We start from the raw sequence: 24,663 nt of genomic DNA on the forward strand, positions 1-24,663 counted from the left end.
ATCCTCCCTCACCCCCCACTAAGTTTGATGGCGTTTAGGGATATCATTATGAGCTGAGGCCATACAGACCAAAAAGCGTGGAGCAAACTGCCCACAGAGGAAACGCTGTAACTTCACCACCACCAACTCCATCACCTTCACTACAAAAACCAAACCTAAATGTGAGGGCATTACTAAAGTCCAAATACAAGCCTATACAGACATTTTTTAATAGAATCAATGCCCAATCCAATCCAAACATACTACCTAAAAAAAAAATCTCATTAACAAGCAATATTAGAACGTTTTAAAATCTCTGTGGGCATTGTTTACATATATAATTCAACTTGGTTGATTCTTCTGTCACATAATAAAAGGGTAAAGCCACAATCCAATTCATCCTTAGCAAATCCAAATTTTTTCAGGAAGTTGGAGATAAAATTTTTGATAAAATCTCTTTAAGAAACGTCACCCTCTTTGATGGGCCCTGGCATGTTTAACAATGCCATACAAAGTGGGAAAAGAATTCCAGGGGGAGCAGGCCTTTCAAAGTTCATGCCAGCAGACAGGAGCTCTGGACCTCCTCTGGGTCTCACCACTGACCCCATTTATCTCTCCTCCAATGACCAGGCCCAGCCATGGTCCTTTAGCAAGTAAACAGTGAACTAGGGCTGCTCCTAATTGTGTAACCCTACAAAACTTTAGTTCCACCTTCTCTGAAACTCCTTTCTTTTTTGTTACCTTTCAAGCAAAGAGTAACACAGAAGAGAGGTGATTGCTCCTTCCACAAAGCACAGCATAATAAAATGTTTGATCAAAATATTTTAATAAAGATTCTTTCTGACATAGATACACATACAAATGGTCGTACATAGCTGTCATAGTCTGATTGACCTATTTAATATATATATCATTCTTTACACATCCAAAACCCGCCAATAGATCCATCATAGCTCCCACTCACCATCCATCCTGACAAACTGAATTTGTATTATCTGCAAGGAGTGGAAAATAGCAGGACTCCATTTTTAAAAAAAGGTTTTCTTGATTTTCATAGGATAGAAAGGCAGGCAAACAGCCATGCAAACTAAAACTGAAAGCTCACTTTGGGTAAATAGCTTCTTGCTCTTCCTTAGTTTTATTTCTTTTTAAATTTTACTTTTTTAGAAAAATAACAAAGGATTTCACACCATAGGCAAATCAAACCAGCCTTTCAACTTAAATAACTCTCCACAGTTAAAATAACTTATATATGTACATATACATTAAAAGCAATTAAATTAGACCTTTTAAAAATGCACAGCACAGCCTGGAAAAATATTTGCTTAGCATGTTCTTAAAGGATCTATTGCTGTGATGTCTTTCCTTTTTAGAATGCAAAGGAGTCCCCTTTCAAAAAAGAGATCAATTCATTCATCAATTAAGAATACACCTTTCCTGTAATTTTTGGACTGAAGCAATTTATTAAAGCTCAATTTAAATACAGGGATGATGCAACTGAAGATATCCAGGTGACCTTTGATAAACCTAAGCAGCTCAGATACATCAATATGTCTCTTCATACTTGTTGGCAAATAAACCCTTTAAACACTTGGCACACAATATAAGTTAATCTATAAAACAGAATTTTAGAGTCATTAAAAAAAATCTGCACATAAGACCCATGACCTTAACACATGATAAATACTGTTGGTGTGGAAGGGTCATTGAAGAATAACAAATAAATAGCATGAATTGTTAATACATCATTGCAGAGTGGAAAGTAACAAGGTGCACATAAATATTTTTAAATGCAATTCTTTCAGCCACAGTCAGTTTTTTTTATATCACTCTTGCCAAAACTTTTGAGCAGTTTCACAGGATTAAAGTTCAGAGACAATAAAAAATACAAGTCTTTCATAGCAACGTGTCTCTTTGTTTTTGTTTTTTTTTCCACTTAAATAAATCTACATTTCAAGTTTTTCTCCTGGCTCAGAATCAAAATTTATTTTCAAGTGCCCTTTCTGATTTGTCTAAATGAATATTCCGTCCCACAAGCCACCCAACCCCGGACTCCTCTCCCTCTCTGCACTAGCCAAATTCACAATTATCAGTAGGACTACTATTTTGCCATTTAATACTCTCCACGCTTAATAACGACTACTTCTCAACTTATTTGTAATCTTAATGGAAAACTCTGCTTCCTCGCGGTCGAGGCTGCCACCAAAGTTGCCACTTTTCCTAGAAAAAAGACATCCACACTCTCCATCCCAACTCCACCTCCCTCCTCCCTCGCTCCCCAGCCCAAAGACCGAGATTCTGAGGATGTCAAGGCTAGAAGTCCCGTTTGTCTCTGATACTTCTCAGTTCTCGCCTCTGCTTTGTTTGCTCTGCAAGTGTTTCACAACTACCAGAGGACCAAATAAAGGGGGCCGGGGAGGGGGGCAGCTTTTCACTTTCCTCTAGCTTTGGGGTCGGTCTTGTGTTTTTCGGGGGAGAGTGTTTAAGGCTTCTCCGTGCACTGTTTGCAGAGGCTGGAGGAGACGCTATTGAACAGGGCGCACTTCTCCGGGCAGGAGGCGGCCGGGGGCAGCCCGGCGCTGAACGGGTAGCTGGCAGCCTGCTCGTAGGCGCCGAGCGCCGGATGCAGGGCAGCGGCCGCCGCCGCCGCCGCAGCGGAGCTGGGCAGCGAGGCGGCCGAGATGGCCTGGCCCTGGTTGAGGTAGGCGACGAGGCGCCGCATCTCCTCCAGGGCCTGCGCCTGCATGAGGATGTAGTTCTTGGCCAGCAGCAGCGTGGCGATCTTGGAGAGCTTCCGCACCGAGGGGCTGTGCGCGTAGGGGATCACCGCGCGCAGCTCGTCCAGCGCGTCGTTCAGGTCGTGCATCCGCCGGCGCTCCCGGGCGTTGATGTTGAGCCGCAGCGCCTTTTGCTCTTTGGACTTCTTGCTGCTGCTGCCGCTGCTGCTGCCGCCGCTGCCACCGCCACCACTGCCACCACTGCCGCTGCTTCCCCCGCCGCTGCCGCCGCCGCCCGGGCCCCCCGGGGGGGCGCTGGCGCCGCCGTGGAGGTGGGCGTTGGAGCAGCCCTCGGCCGCCTTGGCGCCGCCGCCTCCCGCGCCCGGGGAGGCCCGCGGGTCGGCGCCTCCGGCCCGCAGCACTAGCTCGCAGCGGCCGTCGCTGTCGTCGTCGGGGCTCTGCTCGCCGCCGCTACTCTCGGCCACCGAGCCCCGGCTGGCGCTCTCGCCGTATTTGAGGCACAGGGCGGTCCCGGCCGGCAGGCTGCTCAGGCTAGGGTCGCCCCCAACGCCGCTCGAGCCCACGAGCAGCCCGGGGACGCCCATCCCGCCGCCGCCGCCGCCCGCGCCGCCGCCGCCGCCTCCCCCGGGCGGCGGCAACAGCAGCCCTGCCCCCTCGGGGTCAGCCGGCTCGAAGCAGCCCAGCGGCGACGACGAGGAGGACGCCGGGCGCTCCCGAGGCGGCGGCGCCAGGGACAGGTCCATGCCCGGGGGCGTGGAGCGGAAAGCCGCCTCCAAGCGCTTGGCGGTGGAGGCGCTCAGGCTCTTGTGCAGGAAGAGGTCGTCTTCGCCCGCGGCGGCCGCGCCGAGGTGCAGCCCGCGCTCCATGGTCCGGCGCCGGCGCGCAGCCCGGGCCCGCCGCGCCGGCCGCCGCCGCCGCCGCCTCGGCTCGGGAGTCAGGCGGCGCCGCAGACGCGCCCGAGCCGGGCTCCGGGGCTGGTGCGCGCGTCGGTCCCGGTGCTGCTGGCAGCCCTCTCCCCTTCTTTTTCTTTTTCGCCTTCCCCCGCGCTCGCCGCCTCCTCTTCTTCTTCTTCTTCGTCTCCAGCCGATGGTGCTGGCTGCTGGGGCTCACCATGGGCCGCGGCCCCGCATGGTGGGAGGGTGGGCGCGGAGGGAGTGGAGCCGCCGCCGCCGCCGCCGCTCTGAGCCCAGCCCCGCGCCTCCTCTCCGCACCGTTTATCTTGCTTGGATTCACCTTCAAGAGATTTCCGGACCCATCAACCAGCCGCAGCCACAGACGGGGGAGTCTTTTACATCATTATCTCTGAGTAGGTTATTATGAAGAAGAGTCGCCTGTTGGGACAGCGCTTTCTACCCAATCAGGTTAACGTTTTAATTAATAGGATTAAAACGGTAACAAACAATCGCAGGCGCTATCTGGCCGCGAGTCTGAATAGTTTCATTTCCCAAGTCTGAAGACAGGCAGCAGCTAGAGCTTTATAAAAGGCGCCTGCTCCATTATTCTGCCTGCCATCTGTATACACAGCTTAGCGCATATGTTTGCAAGGCGCTGGGTCCTGTTAGTAACCCAACAACTGCCTTTAGCTTGACATGTGTGGCGACTTTCACTCATCAATGAGCACACTAAAAGCCCTACTTAGAGCCGAGGATGTTCTTTGCTCCTTCAGCAAATTGTAGATCGGCGGCGAAGCCTGGGAGTCCCGTGGAAAGCAGACGCCCCCGCCCCCGCACCCCATCCCCCACGGCCCTTTCCTCGCCACTGCTGTCTCATCTTGTGCTACATGACCCTTCCGGGGGAGACTGATACTCCACCCCTGTTCCTAGGATGACTCTGGTCTGGATTTGGAGATGGGACTTTCAGGGAAAGTGGCGTCCCCGCTGGCTTGCCCAAAAATTTTCGCCCAAGATTCTCAGCTAGTGAGAGAGTAAAGCGGTCGCCCCCCGCCCCTAGAACACACTGCCTTATGCCGCCCCCGCCCCCAATTGCCCACTTCCTGCCCGGATTGTCGGGGGAGGGGGGGAGAAAAGGAAAAGCAGGTGGATTATGCAGCCCATTAGATTATTTTTTTTTTAAAAGGGGAGGGGGTGCTTTTGCAGCACTCTACAAATCGGCTATAGGGATGGTGATTATGAAGCACACGATTTCCTAATCAGGAAGAAACTGATTGCTCAAACTTTCCTCAACATTAAAATCTAATTGTTTCAAAATAGTTCAACTTCACCAGGAGTCAAAGCCTCTCACACACCAAGTGGGTATTCGTGCATACTTATTTACCCGGAAACGTAGCCGCCACAGCTAGGAAGCCATTCAGGGACATCTGGGTCTGCCTTGGTTGTTCTTGGAGGGAGAGCGAAGGAAGAAGTGTGAAAACAAGTGCGCCTCTCCGGATGGGAGATGGTACACACGGTCCTCCGGCTCCTGTGTCCTGTGTCTGGGAGCACATGGTATTTAGCGGCTGGTTTTCATCCTTATGACATAAGAAAAACAATATTTCCCAACACCTCCAGTAAATCTTTCTTATGTGGCAGAATTACTGAAGCCTATGAAATTTTTGGTTTCTCTGGTTTCATTAAAAACCTTTTAATTGTGGCTTTCAGAGTTGGCCCCAGGTGTTGGACTCTTTTCATTACATTTTGCTCTAATGTGATGAAATTCTAATTCTCTCCTTACCATATGGTTAAATTTCCCCACTGAGAATTAGTTGAAAAAGGAGAAATAATCTATTAATCTCTGTAATAGATTCACAAATGAGGTCCGCCACAGAACCTGTTTTTGAATGGTAATATCAGAACAGTTGGACGCCTTATTTCATAAAGGAGGGGTGAGGACGACGCAGAGACGTCTGAATTTTCACCTGGAAAGGAGGAAAAGGGGCCCAGCGGTATTTTTCCAAAATAACTGCCTGAGATTCAATCTCTTGGGGACAGAAACGCCACGCAGTCGTCGGTTCCTTCCCGCCTCTGGACTGACCGGGACCCAAAGGTTGGGGAAGAACAGGCGGGCTGCGAGGGGCTCTCCAGCCCGGGACCCGGGCGGGCGGCTCTGGAGGGCGGGAGCCGGCCCACGTGGCTCGCGGAGGCCCCAGAAGCACGTTGACGTGCGGGGCGGCCGCTCGCTCCCGCCCCCTCCCGCCCCCTCCCCTCCCCTCCCCGGCGCGCGCAGCTGTTAACCTCTCGCTTTAGGAAGCTAAAGACACGCTCCTGTTACCGTTTTTCAATTAGCAGCTTGGTTTTCACTGGAATCATAAACAAAGGTTCTCTGTAAGCATAGGTGAGTCGTGTGGGCCTCATAGCAACTGACCAAAGAATTCTGGCCACCCGCGGGGGGACGGAGGCGGGCGCCGTCGTGGCTCTGGGGCAGAGTGGCGGCCCACCGCCAAGTGTCTGACCCGGTTCTCCGTCCAGCCCGCCTTTCTGGTGCGCTGGCATTTTCCGCAGGACGCCTGGAATCCTGCCGGCCATTCAGGGGGCACGAGAAGGGCGAAGGATTTACCAGGTCCGGGCTGGGTGGGAGCTCCGAGCGCCTCACAGGGCTGTGCCCTGCAGGACCTTCCGGTGGCCAAGCGGGGGCCACCACCGAAGTGGCAAAGGCGCCGCTCCGGCCCCTCGCCAGACCCTGGTCCTTCGCTGCTATCAGATAACTTAGTATGAGAGAGTACCTCATGACCGTTCCCCGACCCCACTTCCACGCCTTCCTTCCTCCCCGCTCCTCTCCCTGGCCATCGAAACTTCTGGAACAAACTTTTGCGCAACTTTCACTCAGTAGGAGCCCAAAACCTCTTTCTTCGGCAGTTCAAGAAAATCCCCCCCCCCGGTCTCCCCAGAGGAGGTGGCCGCTTAATTGTCCCTGGAAACTACCGAAGAATTTATAGAAGCTCTAAATGTGGGCCTTATAACAACCGTCGGGGAATGGTCTTGGAGGTTTATGCACTCGTAAACTTTTGCTGATTGCTTCTGGGAAGTTGTCAGGCACTTAACGCAGCATTTATCTTACAGGGCAATGAAAACACATCTGCCCGGTGTCTCCTTACCTGGTTTAATCGTCGCCAGCCCCAAGTCACGGCCTAGGCCCTCTCTTCTCACTCGAGTGGAATCCCGCCGCCTGGTTTCAGGCAAGCCAAGGGCTGATGTCAGCTGCTCATTTAGTGTCCTCTGGCCGCAGGAGCTCTGGAAATCTCTGCTCGAACTTTGTTCTGCCAAGAAGCGGGGAAGGGGCCCGGGGTCCTGATCTATCTAGCAAGTTGGAAAGATAGCAGAGGAAAAGCCAAAATAAACATTTTCTGGTTGCCCAGGAAGAAAGGGTGGGAAATTAGCCCGCGGTGGAAACTCCTGACCCACAGATGACCCCTGAGAATGAAGCATTGGAAGCGATATCCTCTGACTGTGCAGTTTAAGAGAAGGTCAGTGTGAGTTACTGAAGCAGTTGGGGCAAAGGCAACGCAGGGGGCTGTTTCCTCTGCCCAGTCATGGTGGGGGCAGCTCAGGCCACTCGGTGTTCCAGACGGTGGGGTGGGCGCCATCCAGGAACACCTAGCAGTGCGCCCTTGGTACTGGGCTGGCTGGGGCAGTGAGGCTGGTTGGTAGACACACCAGGACAGGGAGCTTTCTTGACCGAGAGTTGGATACCAAATTTACAGACGCCAGAGCAATGTTGTGGAAAGATGCGTATAGTTTTGTTACATCAGGAAGGAACACACCTCTGGCTTTGAAAAGATTCTTAAATATTCAACAAGCCGCACCCTATTGAAATTATAGAGCTTTTGAGTTTCAGACCAAACTAATTTTTTTAGGTCATACTTAAATTTCTTAATGATCATCTTCGTTGCTTGAAATTTGAAATAGGAACCTAAATAAAATCAGAAAGTAACACATCCACCATTTGAGAACGAAGCTAGAGAGTTCCTCTTTGTTATTTCTACAGACCTGATAAGCAGCTTATTACTTACCTAGATTAAAAAGATAGGAGAACCCCGAAATACTGGGATTTGAGTATCTGTGTGTGTTTTCTGAAAGGGAGAAGTGTGTGTGTGTGTGTGTGTGTTGCAATTTATCTATTTGAGAACATTCTAAAAAGTAAAAGCAAAGTTTGGAGAAAATGACCTGAACTTTGGCTTGAGCTGCTCTGGAAAAGCAAATTCCCTAAGAGTGACGGAAACCCTTTTGGGGCTGCGCTTCCCCCGCCGCGGAGGAGTCCGGCCTGGAAGGTCGGGTCCGCGTAGACCCCAGCGGCATTTCCTCTTAAGAAACCGCCGAGGAAGTGCAGGCTCCGAACCCTTCTTCCCGGCGCCTAACGCGCGCGCAAGCAGGGCGCGCCCCAGCGCTCCAGGCTGGAGCACCCTCCAGCCCAGAGGCATGCTGACCTTGAAGTTGCATTTACCCACCCCGCCCCTCGCCCGCCCAGCGCTGTCTGGTGGCACTTGGGTCTGCTTGAAGCCCGCACGGCATAGGTTCATCATCCTGCGCCCCTGCGGGGTTTGGAAAGGCAGGATCTACTTGATGGCAGAGAGATTCAAGCTCATCCAGCTCCTGAAGTCAAGTTTCTCGGTGTTGTTTTGTCATCACTATTTTCTTACCCTCTTGGCGGAGTCCCAGAAAGCTCACTCACAGAGATGCTATGGGTCCATGTGCGTGTTGGGGATTGGCGGGGCCAATGAGGAGGAGGACAGCGGAAGTGCAGGGCCGGCGGGAGCTGGAACATCACTGGCAGTGCGCCAGGGGCCCCAGTCTTACACTTCCTCTGTAGTGGTTGGCAATTCCAAGGACTTCGACCGTGGAAAAGTGGAAATCTGTTTATGTAAAGTTCTTTCCGCAAGATTTCCCTTTTCTTGATCTATTTTAAAGAAAAGAGGTCGATCCTCACGACTGGGGACAGGTTGGTTTAAGTTGGAGCAAACGTTGAAGGGAAACGTTCAGCTCCCGGAGAAGCAACTTTTTACGCTTGGCCGTGCGTCCGGAGCCGATGCGCAGGTTGGTCCCCTCGCTTGCTGAGAAGGGCTCATCTGGCTCCCGCGGGGTCTGTCCCATTGCGGCGACGTTTAAGGGGAGGGGCGCGGTAGCGAATGAAAAACTTGCCCCTGCCTCGCACTGCTTGGGCCCCAGAGAACAATGTAGGGACGCTGATAGAGGAAAACTAGTATAAAAAAAAAAGTTTCTTAACAATTCTCTCCCTCCTTGGTTACCTGGGATGTACTCCTGCCGTCAATTGCACTCCCTATGGACTGGTAATACTTATTTGTGTTATACGTGTTTCCCCTTTCGAATCTTATCTTAATCGAATCTTGGAAAACATTCGAAAAAAATTTTTTAGAGGAAAATTGTTGGGACAAAAAAGTGAACACTTGTAGGGCTTGTCTGGTGTCCCTGAATTAAGGAAGAAAATTCAGGGCTCAGTTCTGCTTCGAGATTTTAGCTCTTGAGATTTAAAACCCACAGCGCCATCTCCTGGCAATGAGGAGAATGTAGCGGTGGAGGACAACAACATACTTAAGTGCTGAGTATGAAATATTCAACCATGAGACACACGTTGTTTTACGCCTCAAAAGTTATCTCAGTGACAAATTGATTACGGAGACGAAATGAGAACTGGAAATTATGATAATTAAAGGTTGTGAGACACAATCCTGGAATCTAATTATTTGTGAATAGAAGTTTGTATGTTATATTTATACACGTGTCATTTTTATAGAGTCAGATAGTTATTATTCTTGGGATTTGTGATAAAATATGGTCTTTAATTTATCGTGAATACATAATTTGGTGGAAGAAATTAAATCACAAATTAATTTCGAAATCAGGATTTGAACTAGTTATTTTATGCAAAAGGCACTGCAGCTTTATAAATACCTCAGTTCTCTCAGGCATTAATTGACTAGTGAAAACCAATTGCTGAATTGCTATTCAGATCCCTTAATCACCGGACGGTTCTTTTTCAAGTATGGGTTTACTCTTGGTTTACTTTTTGTGGATGATGCGTACCATATATGATAGAAAGGAAACTACTGTGAAATGATGGGGTTGAAACACAAATTCTCTTAGTTCCTCATCAAATTTCACTAATCAGTATCAGCAAATAATCTGCCTGATTTTTCTCAATAGCCCTTTACCGCTTTCCTTAACAGTCTTCTCATCTCACAATCCTTCTAAATGTTTGATGTAGGCTTTCTGAGCCTGAAATTTCATCTGAAGCTAAATTCTTTTTGGAAAATTTAATGCACATAATATAACCAAGGATACTTAACACTTTGGTGAATTAAAATGTTTCTCAAGTTTGACTGTTTTTGCAAGCTTTGCTCCCTTTTATAAATAAAATCAAAATCCAGTAAAATTTAGAGATGTTACCCCAATTAAGAAATGTCTCATCTATGATTATATGCCCAGGCCAGCTGCTTGAAATACAAATAATAGTAGATAAGCTTTTTGTAGTGTACAAAATATTATGAATATCCTTCAAAAATATTGTAGATCAAACAGACAAATGTAAACTTCACTTCAGTTGAAAGATTAATTTTATTTGATTAATTAAAGTGAAGATCTATTAAGCCAAATATTTGGACTCATTTACTCTGTCAATGTAAGCCTTCCTGTTTGAAAGAAATTTGATTATATATAGGAGGAATGAGATAAACAGATGGTTAGCTAGAGAGCTTTTCACAGTTGAAATTTTTAAACTTAACATGGCTAAGTTTGACACCTTCTCAAACATTTTTGATGAGGTCGTTGGTTCTAGCAATGCAATATTGCTGCACACGATCATTTTCACGAATGTTTAAGAAACATTTAACTTGGTTTTCCTATTAATGTATTTGGCTGAAAACTGTATTGATTGGTTTGTCCACTTGGAAAAAATTGCACACATACACATTTGTGCTGTATTTGCACAGTGGTAAACAAGTTTTAAAAAAGGAAATCAGCAGTGGTAAGGCATCATGACAACAGTGTCTTAACATAAAGAGAACATTCCTCGATGAAATATTTCATCCAGACTACCTGAAGGGGGCCGTCATTTGCTTACAGTGATGTTGGCAGGCAAACCAGGATGTCTGCCTATTGCAGTGTAATGCCCAGGCGGAGATGGATATTACCACGTGGCAGGCAGACAATCAAGTCAATCTCCAAAGTGACTTAAGACCCTCCTAGGCCTTAGATACTTGTGAAAAAAAATCTCCTGTTGCCTTCACAGATCAGAAGCTGAGATTTTCCCAGAAAGATTGTTTTTTGATCCATGTCCTTAAACATTCTTTCTCCCTTCCGTTACTTCCCACATTCTCCTCGTTTTTAAGAACAATGGTCATGGGGACAAAAAGGAAGAAAAAAAGTGAGGAAGGGTAGAAAGAAGGAAGGCTGAGGAGAAGTAGGGATACAGATTTGAGGCCAAAGGATGCATCTCGTGTATTCAGTGTACGTGGAAAGTGCTTGTCTCATGAAGATACAATCTGCTTTTCTTTTAAAGAGAACTTTTTGAATTGTGATTTTTACATATGTCCAAACCTGATTGCACTGCTCTGTGAATTACTTTAAAAGGCATGAGTAGGTGTAGTAGAAGCAGCAGACTCCCAGAAGAATGACTATGTCATCTTTGGCAATTGTCTTGTTTCTCCTTAGCTTCAGGAGGAAAATGGATCTAATAATCATGCCTTTCCTGACTGCCCCAGGGTGTTCAACAGAGGAGACCAGGTGGAAGCATTTTGTAAACACTAAAATGTTAACATGAATTGAATGTTAGCATCTTATTATGCCTCTTTGACTGTTTCATCTAAACCAGTTCAGTCACCTTTAATTATCATTATTGGTTTGTATTTAATTAATTCATTATTATTATTTTTTAAATCACAGCTTTCAGAGGCTGGCAGATGTGAGAGCATCTTTCACTGCCTGGGCAGTGTTTGAGGGTCATGGGAGGAGGAGCCATAGCTGTTGCACTTTTCATGTTCCCGCGATCAGTGCCCATCCCCTCCTCCTGGGTGTCCCTACTGCCCTGCTTCTGGAAGGCTTGCTCCCCTTCCTCCATCTTGGATGAATGAATTTTTCTCTAGCCAGTTACAAAGTGGTCACCATAGTGTCATTTGACTGAACTACTCGGTTTACAGATAGACAAATGGCTGTGGATTTGACTCAAAGTCAGTTCTTACTTGGATACCCTCCCTCCGTGTTTCTGTGCTCTATGACAATCTCCTATTCTAATGCCTCCAGATGTGTGGGACACGCTTTTCAACGTAGTGACACTTGTGAAATTAATGATTGCATCATTTTTCTTTCTTCCTTCTAGATCATTAATATAAAAGCTTCATGAATCCAGGTCTATCCCTGGCCTTAGTGTGGTATCTGTTTTTCCTCCTCACAGATGGATACATCAATGCTATTATTATTTCTGTTGTTTATGGTCCATCAAGCGGTTTTCAGTTCAGTTGACAGTGCTTACCTCAAAGCTAATTTGAATTAATTTTTTATGAAAGATTTATGGAGACAGTGTATGTCAAGGGTCAAGATTTATTACACTCCTTGCCTTCCCTTACTCACTACTTCAGTATTTTTATCAAGAAAGGAATTCAGGCTTGTCTGAATTGTTCTTTCTGTTTATTGGACCCAGGTTTCATTGTTCTGTAAGAATTTGAAAATAATTTCTACTTAAATTTTGTTTTGTTATTTTACTAGAATCAGAGTTAAATCAATTCCACGTGGATTGAAAAAAGCATTTAAATATGTGATGGGAATGTTATTTATAGAGATGCTTTGTGTAGACTTAGGGTGGAAAGGCTATCCTAAGCAAGGCAAAAATTCAGAGACTCACACAGAAAAATGTTGACATCTTTAAGTACACATTAAAAAATTAAAATTCCTATTCTCCAGAGAAAAAGACCATAAACAAAATTAAAAGACACATGGCAGACTAGAAGGAGAAGATGAACACATCAAATATACAAAGAGTTTCTACAAAACAAGAAGCAGCTATCTAATAGAAAAGTAATTTAATCTGGCAATTAGCTGAAGAAATATAAATGTCCAAAAATGATATAAAAAGATGTTCAGAATCCTTAATAAAAAGAAAATATAAATTAAAGCAACTTTTAAATAGATCAAATTAAAAAAAAAATAATGTATAGGATTGTGAGGGAAATGGTCGTAGTGAAAACCAATACAGTCTTTCTGGGAAGGTGTTTTTGAGTTTGACACCTAAGAATGTATCCTACAGAAATAATGACATGAGTACTGTAGATGTATGTATCAGGGTTTTCCAGAATGGCAGAAAATAGAAAGCAATCTGAATGCTCTTCAGTAAGCAGACGATTAAATAAATAATGGTATCTCCACTCTATAAAGCAGCATGTTGTTACCAAAAGTAAGCGACGTGCAATATACACCGACCTTGAAAGACATTTGTGACACAAAATTAAGTTGAAAAAGCACAATGAAGAATCTAACAGGGTCATTTTTGGTATTACGAAAGGTATATGGGTGGATATAAGAAGGAAAAAAAATCTAAAAGAAGTTAGCCCTGGTTCACTCTGGGAGCTGAGATCTGAGGGTCAAGGGTAGGATTTTTCACAAGTGATTTTAAACAGTTTGATAAAGACTGGGTGACAGACAGATATTTATTGTCTGTTATGTGTATAGTTTTTTTTTAACAATTAAAAAACTTAAGAGTAAACGAATAAATAAATAAATGTGTTCCTATTTCCTGGAGGTTCTTGGTATCATTATTTATTTAAATGATGCATTATTAAATTAATAAATAAAATTTTCTTTGCATCATTATTCATTCTTTTCTCTTTTTTAAAATACTGACAATAATTTTCCTAATTTTAAACACTTGCTCTCCATAATTTTGTCCCTCATATTTTATTACCCAAAACCATTTTCTTTCATGTTGTTTGGATCAAGAATGCATTTAAAACTAATAATGATATTTAGGGACAATATCTATCTTTGCTTAGCCACAGGTCTCTGCCCTTTATTATTAATAATTAAATTTTTGAAAAAAGTATAATATTAAAATAAATTATTATATATTATATGATATATATTATTGTGTGTATTATATATTCTATATGATTATATTGCAACATTAGTGACTTTATTGAATTTCAGTAAAGAATAACTCAGTTTGACTTTGTAAATTAAGCCATTTTAGACTTAAATTTTAGCATGATCACACAGCTGTCCTCCAAAGAGCAGAAGAAATACAGGTTTTTGTGGAGCAAGAAGTCTCACCTCCAGCTTTGACAGATTTTGGGGTTTGACTTTTCCCTTCTGCTCTCCTTACGTGTGTTTGTATTATCATTTGCCCATTCTGTTTCCTGGTTCAAAAGTGAAAGAACAATGGTTTTTGCCTTCGAGGTTACTGAAACCCCCACTTTAATCTTTCAGGGGCTGCTCTTTCCCAGTCACGCTCGGATGTCTGACTGTCAGCTTTATGTCTCAGGAAGTATTCCCCGCAATTCAGGTACAGTAAAGCATCGCGCTCCAGCCAGCCTCTGTGTGCTATATAACTTTTATAGTCATTATAAAAAATAATTTATTGAAAAAACTAAACCTTTTCCAACTCAGGTGACTTTTGATTTAAATGTCTGTGATCCTGGCTATGGTAATCAGCGATGGCAGATTTTTTTTTTCTGAATTAAGTTTGCTGTTTATATTACAAAGTTTAGAAAATATGAAAGTAACATCATCTCAGAGGTAAGCGGTTAGAAGAAATGGAGAGTCTGTCATCCACATTTCACCCTTACTTGCTTAGGAATCGCATTTAATACAAGGCCCAGAGAAATTTTCCATTCTTTGTGTCGTATTTTTCCTCTTCTATATATTTTTACTTTACTTGGGTTGCTACATAGTAAAGTCTAAAATACAGCAAGCCTCGCTCTGCCGTGACTGTTGATTGGAAGTACTTTGTTAGGTGAAATTATGAGAAGCAACTTAAGCTATTAACAGCACCAGTAGATATTCAGAATAATAATTAATTATTAAAAAGGTTTTTAGGAGGTTATTTAAAGGAGACGGTGCGGGCAACAAATCTCTGTGGACACTTAACTGCTTAACCTGTAAAGACATAAACGCTCAATATATTGTGACCTGAATTTGGAGGCGCCGCGCTGACGGCGGTATTTCCCGTGCACACGGGGGTAGCTGACGAGACCGAGGGGTCCTCTGCAGCCTTAGACACTGGTCAGGGATTGTGTCTGTTACTTGCAAGGTGTGTTTCACTACCTGTGGGCTGCTTTGTTTCCTAGACTTTGGGCATCGAAATGAAATCACTCCTTACTCAAATGCGTGTGCAAATAGCACCAAGCTATTTTTATATTTGCCAACTGAGCTCTTCTGATTCGGACTGTGGTCAAAGCAATTAAGTCATCTTTCATCTGTGGGTAGTTTGATGTGCCAAGACCCAGAAATACCATTTGTGTTGGTTATGCTAGCGTTTAAAAGAAAGCAATTTGCATACGACTTCAGGTCAGGGCAGCTCTTGACTGTTTTTTTGTTACCATCCAGCTCCCTGTATTTTCTAGTTTCTGATGCTGTTATATCTTTTTTCCCCCCTTTTAAATGCATGGAACTTTTTCACTTGAAAAATATATTGTGATACAGAAATAGACATGTTGAAAACAATCGCAGACTTCAGTTATGAGGAAGGCTTTTTCCCTTATTCAAGGAGCACAGGCACTTTTCGTAGAACCTGATGCTTCTTAGGGTGCAAAGACATGATTGTTGCCTATAGAAGCTTTAAAATCAGTCTCTTCTGCCTATATTAGAATATACTGATGGATAATGAAAGACAGGAGAGCAAAACTTCTTTAAGGAGAGACTTGAAGGGGTCTGGAAAGTGACAACTTACTTAATTGGGTATCTTAAATAAATGTATGGGGAATAAAAGGACCTCCGCTATTAAAGTAAGTGTCAGAAGAGGAAATGTATTAGAGAGGCTGACAGATGACAATATTTCTAAGAAGCGCTGATTCTTACTGAGTGTGACTCATAACAGAGGTGACAGTTTTGAACCGTGGGTAGGTCTGAGAGGTAAAAGAAAAAGCAGAGGGCTTCAGCAAGAATTTCTTCAGCCTGTTTTTGAAGAGTAACAGTCCTGCAAGGAGAAACTATGCTTCAAAGCTCATTAGCAGGATCCAATGTGATCTTTATCTTGATAAGAGTAAGCAGTGAGTTTAAAACTCACCTGAAGGTGCAGAACCAGGAAAGCTCCTGCCTCTATGAAGCATGTCAGAGTAATTTTGTAACCTAAATTAAGGTAAGTGGTGACAAAATCTATATAAACATCCCAGCAATGCATCTATCTGTACAAACTTGGTTCGGTTCGTGCAGGGCGATTCAATTCAATTGGATGCAGTGCAACACAGCAAATATTCTATGGTCAAGTACAGGGCTTTCTTTAAATCTTGTTTCTAAGATGATTGCTTTTGGAAACAAATATTTAATTAATTTTTTTGTTAGTTCAGTTCTATTTTAATAACAACAAAAAAAATTCTGAATGAGATGTGTTGATTGTTGGTTAAGTGTCAGATGCCATGGAGCAGAGGGTGCAGAATCAGGATGAAGCTATTGTACCAGGTCACTGCTACCCTAGGTAGTGCCACTGCCACCTAGTGGCCCGAATTTGTGGACACCATATGTGTACATGGAGTGGTATCTAGTTAGTTAATTTAGTGTAATTTCAGTAGCAGCAACCATTATCCTAGATAGCATAAAAATACATTCTCTACTTGTGATTGAAAATATCAAAATTTGCTTTTTTCTTTACCTCAAGGAAAGCCACCCCCCTTTTGTCATAATCTTGCCTTCTTCACCTTGTATACACTCTGTTGCCCTTATAATTGCATATACAGAGTTTACTTTAGAAAAGAGATAGAAAATAATCATAGCATGCTAGCCTTGTAAATTTATTTGGAGGTTACAAAGGCACTTATTGCAAAATGGGCCATTAGATAGGCAAACAGATACTTCTTAAAATCTCATTTTATAATACAAAAATGGATTTTATGGATTTTCCATTTGCTCAAATGCATAACATAATTTCAACACTTCACATGCCTGTAATTACTTAAGGCATCTGAGGGCGGCTGGTGACTGCCTCCATATATCTCAGCTTTCTCTCTTTCGCCGATTCTTGGCTTTATTTGTTTTTAACACACCTGTAAACACATATTCGCTACTGCATCTTCATCCTATTCAGGTTTCATCTTCTTTTCATTGCGATTTTACTTTAATTTGCGACTGTGAATAATTACACACTTTATCTTATGTCTTAAAGAGGAAAAAACGCTTGCACACTATTCTGTGAACCACGTGCAGGAAGGCAGGTTGTTCCATTCCTTGCCCCTCATGTTCCAGCGCAGCCGGTGAGCTAAGTGAGGAACGACCATCTTCTGAAACACATTCAAGCATCATGTTCATGGGGGGAAATAAGGCACGGAGCTGGCTAAACTTAGCATTTGTTTGACTTTCCATTATGAACTTCAGGGAGTCACGGGGCCCGGAAGCTAGTTCTAGTTTTCTCGTTAATTAAACTGTATGACCGTTAGCAGTTCTTTTAACCTCTCTGATCCTCAGTTTCCTAATCTATAAAATGAGTCCACGTGGTGTTTTCCTATCTGGCACCTATCGGGAGAAGGTAGGTCTGGCTTTTGATTTCTTGGTAGTAGCATTCAGTGCCCAAAGACAAGGGAGTAAAAGAAGCCTGGTTCTGAGGCAAAGTGTGACTCAAGAGTGCTACAGCCATCAAAGCTGTCCATTAAGTCTGAAGACAGGAGGCAGCTATCCCCAAGCAATTCGGCATTGTTGAGTCCTTCCTAGAAAAATTACTTGATGCTGAAATTTAGCCAGCTATGCAATTAGTTACAATAAAGAAATCAGGAACGCAGACGACTTGAGAAAAGGAGCACTTCATGTCAGTATAAAACTAAGACAGAAATCTATGGGGATTATTAGAACTGGGACAGAAGGTAAACGTTGACAGGCCAGAGATAATACTTAATTAACCAAAAACATGAAATGAAAGGCAGGAGAAAGTGTTGGTGTGAGAATCTCCTCAGCCAGTAGTATTTTAAAGAGAAATACAGTTTAAAAAGTAGCCATAAGAATTCCAACTACTCAATTCTTTTTCATTGCGATTTTCATTAATTTTAGTAATAAAAACGTACCTAAAATTAGAACACTTTATATTTCAATTCCGTTTTGCTGTTAAGTGCAAAAGATTAAATAATTCGAACACATGCATAGAACAACCTCTGTTTTGTAATCGCATGTCTCTGGCTGTTATTTCTCTGTATTTGCAGTATAAGGATGTCTAGGCTGACGTTCACTTACGTTTAATAAGGAGAACTTCTAGCTGGTTGGATTTGAAGTCATTATTTCTTTGGTTTTTGTTGTTGTTGTTGTTGGCTAGAATGTTATAAAAAAGTCGTAGATCATTTATAAAAGTAATTTTTAAATGAAAGAGTAACATCTGCTGTTTTAACTTTGGCTCATACCATTCCCATTTGCTGTGAGCTTCGGTTTGGGGCTTTGTTGGTTATAGACTCGGAGTGAAGCATTTTGTTAATCTGGGTGAGTGAAATAACTGGTACTGTTTGACATGCTGAGTGCATCACACAAAGCTAGTATTCAAATTAAATATTACACCAGCTGTACCCACACGCCATACGTGTAGTTTGCAAATGCTGCTTATTGTGCATTATGTATATTATGGGTTCCTTTGATACCTAAAACTGTGAACTTTTGTTGGAATATGCATTATTTTGCTTCCGAACTCTTAACTCCATGTTGTTAAAATTGTACGTGTTAAAGTCTAGTCCTTAAAAGGAGGGCTCTTTGGGCTTCTCAAATGAAGTCTGAAAAAGGGTTAAAATCAACTTAAGCAAAATCATTCTTTGCAGTGTGAACATGGAAACGTAATTTTAAAATTCAATCTAGGTATTGGGGAAAACAAAGCATTTTTGGAACATTTGATAGTGATTAACTGACAACAATATGTTGTTTAGACTTTTGAGTGCACCCACTTAAAAATACTAAGATCTGGGCTCGAGCGGGATGTGCTGTCCTTACCCACTGACAATGCTGTAAGTTCCGCTGCCATCACTCAGATAGCCCTTGCAATTATGCCCACCGTTCTGTGTGATCTACACCGTCTATTACGTTTCCATCTTAGTTCTTTCTTGATGATCTCATTATGTTTTTCTTTAAAATTGTTTTCTCTCTTTCATTTGTCTTTTTGTTACGTTTCCATTTTATCCTGGGACTATTGAAATAGACATAAAAAAATTCAACTTAATACTATACTCCCTTACTGAACCCCTTCCGTGTACTTAAACACTGTGCTATGCACTGAGTGGTACCAAGGTGCAAAAAACACACATTGTGTTCTCCGAAACTGACAACGTAAGGAGTAAGATGTGTAAATAATAGCTCAATTCTGGTTTATTTGTCTCCAAAGTGAATGCTCGTTCGTTGCACAAAGCAATAGCAGTTTTGAAGTATAATGAGAACGTGAATTTTTAAGTCTCACACAGACATTAGTTTGAACTCTAGCTCTGTTACTTAACTGTGAATAGAATGCCAGTTTACTCAAGTTAAAAAAAAAAGTGGAAGTGATACCTCATGCAGTTGTGATGTGGGATAAATGAGAAAATATTTGTAAAACTAGTCCACTCTCTGGCACATTGTATTCCCTTGATAATACTTAGTTTTCTTCTCCCTCACTTAACTCAGAGTAGTTGCAAAATGACTATCAAATATATTGCCAGCATTTGTGAAAAAGCTATCCTTCCCGTCTGTGTATTGTTTTACTCCATCCTTATAGCATGTGACTCTTGTATCCTCATACTATGTGAATCTATCTCTGTATCCAACCTCGCAGTTTTCCCCCTTATTTGATTTTATGTATTTTATTCATATTTAATTGCACATTGTCTTGAAATCATTCCCATTTCTTGTATTATTATTGATTGAAACATTATTGCAGTCCCCAGGGTGAGAGCAGGCAGCCCTTCCTCCTCCAATTTGCAACAGTCCCTGTTCTTGCCTCTTGTTTTGAGAGGAAGGTGGTGCCTTTCCTGCCATCTGGTCCCTCCCCATGGACTTTGTAAGATGCTGTCCCATTTTCTCAGGGACCTCTCCTGCATCTCACTCCACTCCCTTGCTGCTGAGTGTTTCCTGTAGGATCCACCAGCCACTCCAATCCTAAAACAACAGAACAAAACAAGGCTGTCTCTCATCCTTACAGCTCCCTTTCGTTATACCTTTCTACACCTTCCTTTTCCTTTAAGGCCAAGTCTCTTAAGAAGCATTTCACATTTCTTTTCTCTACTTCAGTTCCTCTTCAATCCTCAAACCACTCCCGTCTGACTTATCCTACCAACGCTCAATGAGAATTGCTTTCACTGAGGACACTTGAAACATCCGGGTTCCTAAATCCAATTCACTTTAAAGAGATTCTTTCTTGTCTTGCTTGGCCTCTGCACCACATTTGAGTGGACCATCGCCCGTCTCTCCATCCAGCCATGCGGAGCGGCGCGCTGTGCTCTCTCACTTCTCCGCTTTGCATAGTGGTTGTTACAACTCCAGACCACTTTGGAATGGTCTGTGATAAATGTGTATTCTCGTAAATAGGTGTTTAGGTCAAAAGTCCAATTTTAGAAATAAAAATATATTACTAGGCGGTGGTATAATATTACCAGGCGTGATAACCAACAGCTCTAAGCTTTCAGTGGTTTAACAAATGCAAGTTTGTTTCTCACCCGTGCTGAGTCAAGGCGGATGTTCCAACTTGGGCGGCTCTCCTGGGCTGCTTTCCTTCATGTGGGGACTCTGGGACTCAGGCTCCTTCTGTTTTCTGATGCCACTTACTTCAACATACAGGGCACTGTGGGAAGGAGGGTGATTATGGCAAGAGTGTGATTACTAATTATGCACCTCAGTCTGGAAATGACACACATCACTTCTGCTCACATTCCGTCAGCCAAGGTAGGGGACATGGAGTTTCCAGGTGGTCTGGGGCTTCCCACGAGCGACTCTAAAGTACAGAAGGGAGTGCACGTCTTCTGTGCTAGCCAGCCACAATTTATCACACTTTTCCACTTTTATATGACTTCAACAATCCTCAGTAATGATTGCATTTACTCTCCCAAAGGGTAATTAAGTGCTCTTTTGTGTCTCACCAATGATGGCCATTAACATTCACTGTGATCTGAGATGCTGATGCATTTAGTGTTGTAATGAGGTCCCGGGGAACATAGCAGATTGTCTAAGGAGAGACCTTGTCTATTTCTTCTCTCAAGTAAAACAACTTTCTAGTGTTTCTCTGCCTCATTGATTCACCCTCTCTTTTCAAATCTCATCTGAAAATTTGCCCTTCTCCCTGGACTGTGCCTTTTAATTTATTTCTTCCTCTACTCTTTATTATTTAACTTTGTATTGTTTAATTAAAGTAGGTCACATTATTGTGTATGGAAGATGCTATTCAAAGGAAAGCTGTTGCACAGCAGTCAGCATTTTTATTTCACTTGCTGTTTCCAAAGCACTTTACTGTATTTATTAATAAATTGTCACAACATTCCAGGGAGATAAATTAATTATATCCTTCTTTTTTTTTCTGAGAAATAGTCCATCTCAGTGAAGGACAAAAGATATACTTTGCTTCACGGATACATCCATGCTAAAGTCCTTCCCCTTGGCCTAATACCAATAGAATTTTGTAATGATAGAAGTTTCAGCAGTGATTTCTTGAGGCCCTACAATGGATCAGAAACCATGCTAAACACCTTACATGGGTGAAATCTTTTAATTTTCACAATATCCCAGATTAGGTAGTTTGAGGCATTACGCCTGAAATCACCCACCTCGTGACCTGAGTTGCCACATTAGCATCGTTGGTAGAAGACCGTCTAGTGCAGCTCTGGGCTGGTGACGTGCAGTTGATTCTGGGCTTGTGCCATCAACATGTGTTATGACTCCTCGTTAGCTACCCAAAACTTTCTGATTAGGACCTTTTGCGGAAAAGACCTTTGTGTGTGAGTTTCTCTGCATCATAAGGACAACTTCAGTAGAATTTAATCCAAACTGTATTTTCTATTGCTGAGCGTCATTAGGGTTTAAAACTTGGCAAACTAGCAGGTTAGGTACCCAGTGGATGGCTTCAGACTGGATCATAGGATATTTGCTGTGGGTCTCTTAAGGACATTTTGGTAGAAATCCCTAACCAGTGAGGCCAAATTCATGCAAAATGTTGAAGTGTCATTTTGATGCCACCTTTCTGGTTATCTCTTTCTGTGCTCTTTTCCCCAATGATGAGCTCATCCTGTTTAGAGTGCCTCCCTTCTGCATGTGCTCACTGCTTTGGCCCTGTTGGACTGGGTAGAGATGGGATTAAATAACCTCAGGCCGGGTAAGCTGACTTCCAGGTATACCAGTTGTCCCTTGGAGATTCTGCCGGGGACTTGCCACACTCATACCCATTCTGAGGGGCACCTCCCTTAAATCTTACCTGGCTTTGTCCCATGTGACCTTACTATTTTTTAAGCTAACTTATATACCTTATGTAGTAGAGAACCAACAGATAATGTCTTATTGTAGGAGTGACCAAGGGATTATATAAAGATATTGCTTAGTATAAATGTACAGGCTGGAACAGCTATGCAAGCTTTCCTAAAGCTAGAAGAAAATCAAAGGAAAAGAGACCTCATAGTATGTAATAAACATAACTCACAACAATATGACAGTACTGAGAGCAAACACATCAGTAATATCTGTAAAAGCAATGGCTCATCTCGATTTCTGAAAGAAAAGAGATGTCACGTGGACTAAGCTAGCCCATCTCTATGCTCTACCTACGATACAAAACCAAACTAATTTGGAAGGTTAAAATTAAAAGGACGGGAAAACCTGTGGCAGGCAAATGTAAATAAAAGTAAGGCAGGGATCACAGGTTTGATATCAGAAAAGATACAATTCTGGCCAAAAGACATTAACCGAGACAAAGAGTACACTTCATGAAGGTAAAGTCTACAACTAACAGCCAGTAACGTGATAGCCACATCTGTACAGCAGATACTGCAGGAGGTGCAAGGGAAAACAGAGACTCTAAGTTCAGGAGACTGTCACACACACATCTTGCAAACCAAACAAAACAGGTAGACAAAAAAAAAATTAATAAATGTATAGAAAAGACAAACACAAATTTAATAAATAACCTGATAAGTACATATTTTCCCTCAAAATTAATATCTCTTTTTCAAGTGCACATGGATTATTTATAACAGTTGATCAGACCAGATCACAAGGAAAACTTCAATAAATTCTACAATATGGAAATAATTCAAATAACATTCTCTCATCATAATTCAGTACAACTAGAAATCTATAAGAAAACACATATTTTTAGAAAATATCTTTATAAAAATTTAAACTTTATATTAAACAATTTTGGATCAAGGAGGTACATAAAACAAAGTTGAAAACTTCTAGAAAATAATGGCAAAGAACATGTGACAGAAAAATCTATGAGAACCCGTTAAAAGTGTTCTGAGGAATATTCATAGCATTTAATATCTGTGTCAGTAAAAGTAATAAGATAGAGTAAATAACTTAAAATTTTAACCCCAAAGCTAAAAGTGTTCAGCAAAGCACCCAAAGAAAGATGAAAGCAAGAGTTAACAAAGATAAAGGTAAAAATAAACAAATTAGAAAAGAAGAAAAGCAGTAGAAACAAAATCAAAGAAATGAACAAACTGGTTCTTTGAAAAAATAAACAGAAACTTAAAATCTCGCCAACTAAATTTAATGAAGGGGAGATACCAATAACATAAGAATGACAAGGAGGAAACTCTATGTTCCTAATGAAGCAGAAAAAAATTTAAAAATTTACTATTGTGCAACTACATGCATTTAAGTACTACTGAAAATGTAAACGAAATAGAAACCATTTTAGGAACACATAAAAACCAAAACTGACCTTAGAATACAAAAATCAAAACCCATCAGTGACTGAAAACAAAATAGAAAATTGATCATTTTCCTCCAAAAAGACCAGAGCTACTAGATAATTTTAATAGGGAAGTCTACCTGTTTATCCTACTGAATAAAGTGTGGACTTTAAATAATTTGGAAAATGTATGAATATTGACTCATCAGTTGTGACAAATGTATCATGCTGATGTAAGATGCTAATAATAAGAGAAAATGGATGCGGGGCATATGAGAACTCTTTGTACTGTCTTTGCCATTTTTCTGTAAGTGTGAAACAATTCTGAAATTAAAACTTATTTTTAAAAAGCTATTAATTTTATGATAAAGTTCATAGGAGCAACATGGAAGGACTCCCACTGGCCAAAAATGGGACACTTTGTAAGTGCACATTACTGATACACACTGAATAGACAAAAACCCATAGGTTCATGATGAAAAAGTAAAAATAAAGTAAAATCGTTGGACACTATTTGAAATAACTAGGTGCCAAATTCTTACTCTGAAAATCTGCAATTAAAAGAACGCAATTCAGGGTAACGGCAGAGCTGTAGGCTATGAGAAAACTAAAGCAGTCCGCTGATGGATCTTAGCATTAGTAGGTGAGACAAGCAGATGTCGTCTGACTTACGACAGGATGCTCTATGAAGCCCATGGTAACGCCAATGAAGTATTCTTATATATAAAAAAAGCACTAAACCTGAGTCTAATCAAGTCTCTGGAGCTAACTTCTCTTTACAGGAACTGTAGGGATAAAGGAATAAATTTATTATTTAGGCAGCAGATAACTACATCTGAAAAGTAGGACCATTCCTTCGGATGATGAATCTGGTTTCTGACACAATTCGGTAACAAGAAAAAAGAAAGGAAGAAAGAAAAAGGAGCAGAAATTCTTAAGCTAGAAGAGATCTAAGAGACATGAAGTCCAAAGTAGTATATGGGTGTGATTTAGAAATGAGTCAAACCAAGCAGCAATAAGAAGACAC

General features: G+C 42.4%; 1 protein-coding gene across 1 annotated transcript; it reads right to left on the minus strand.

Annotated features, from left to right (window-relative positions):
- Nucleotides 1-786: 786 nt before the first annotated feature.
- BHLHE22 (basic helix-loop-helix family member e22) lies at nucleotides 787-4,009 on the minus strand. Its single transcript, XM_072951900.1, has one exon. It carries the CDS (start codon nucleotides 3,581-3,583, stop codon nucleotides 2,462-2,464), a length of 1,122 nt encoding a protein of 373 aa, XP_072808001.1. The 5' UTR covers nucleotides 3,584-4,009; the 3' UTR covers nucleotides 787-2,461.
- Nucleotides 4,010-24,663: the final 20,654 nt, after the last annotated feature.

Source organism: Vicugna pacos, chromosome 29 (assembly GCF_048564905.1).
Source record: "Vicugna pacos chromosome 29, VicPac4, whole genome shotgun sequence".
In the NCBI taxonomy this organism is placed as follows: Eukaryota; Metazoa; Chordata; class Mammalia; order Artiodactyla; family Camelidae; genus Vicugna; species Vicugna pacos.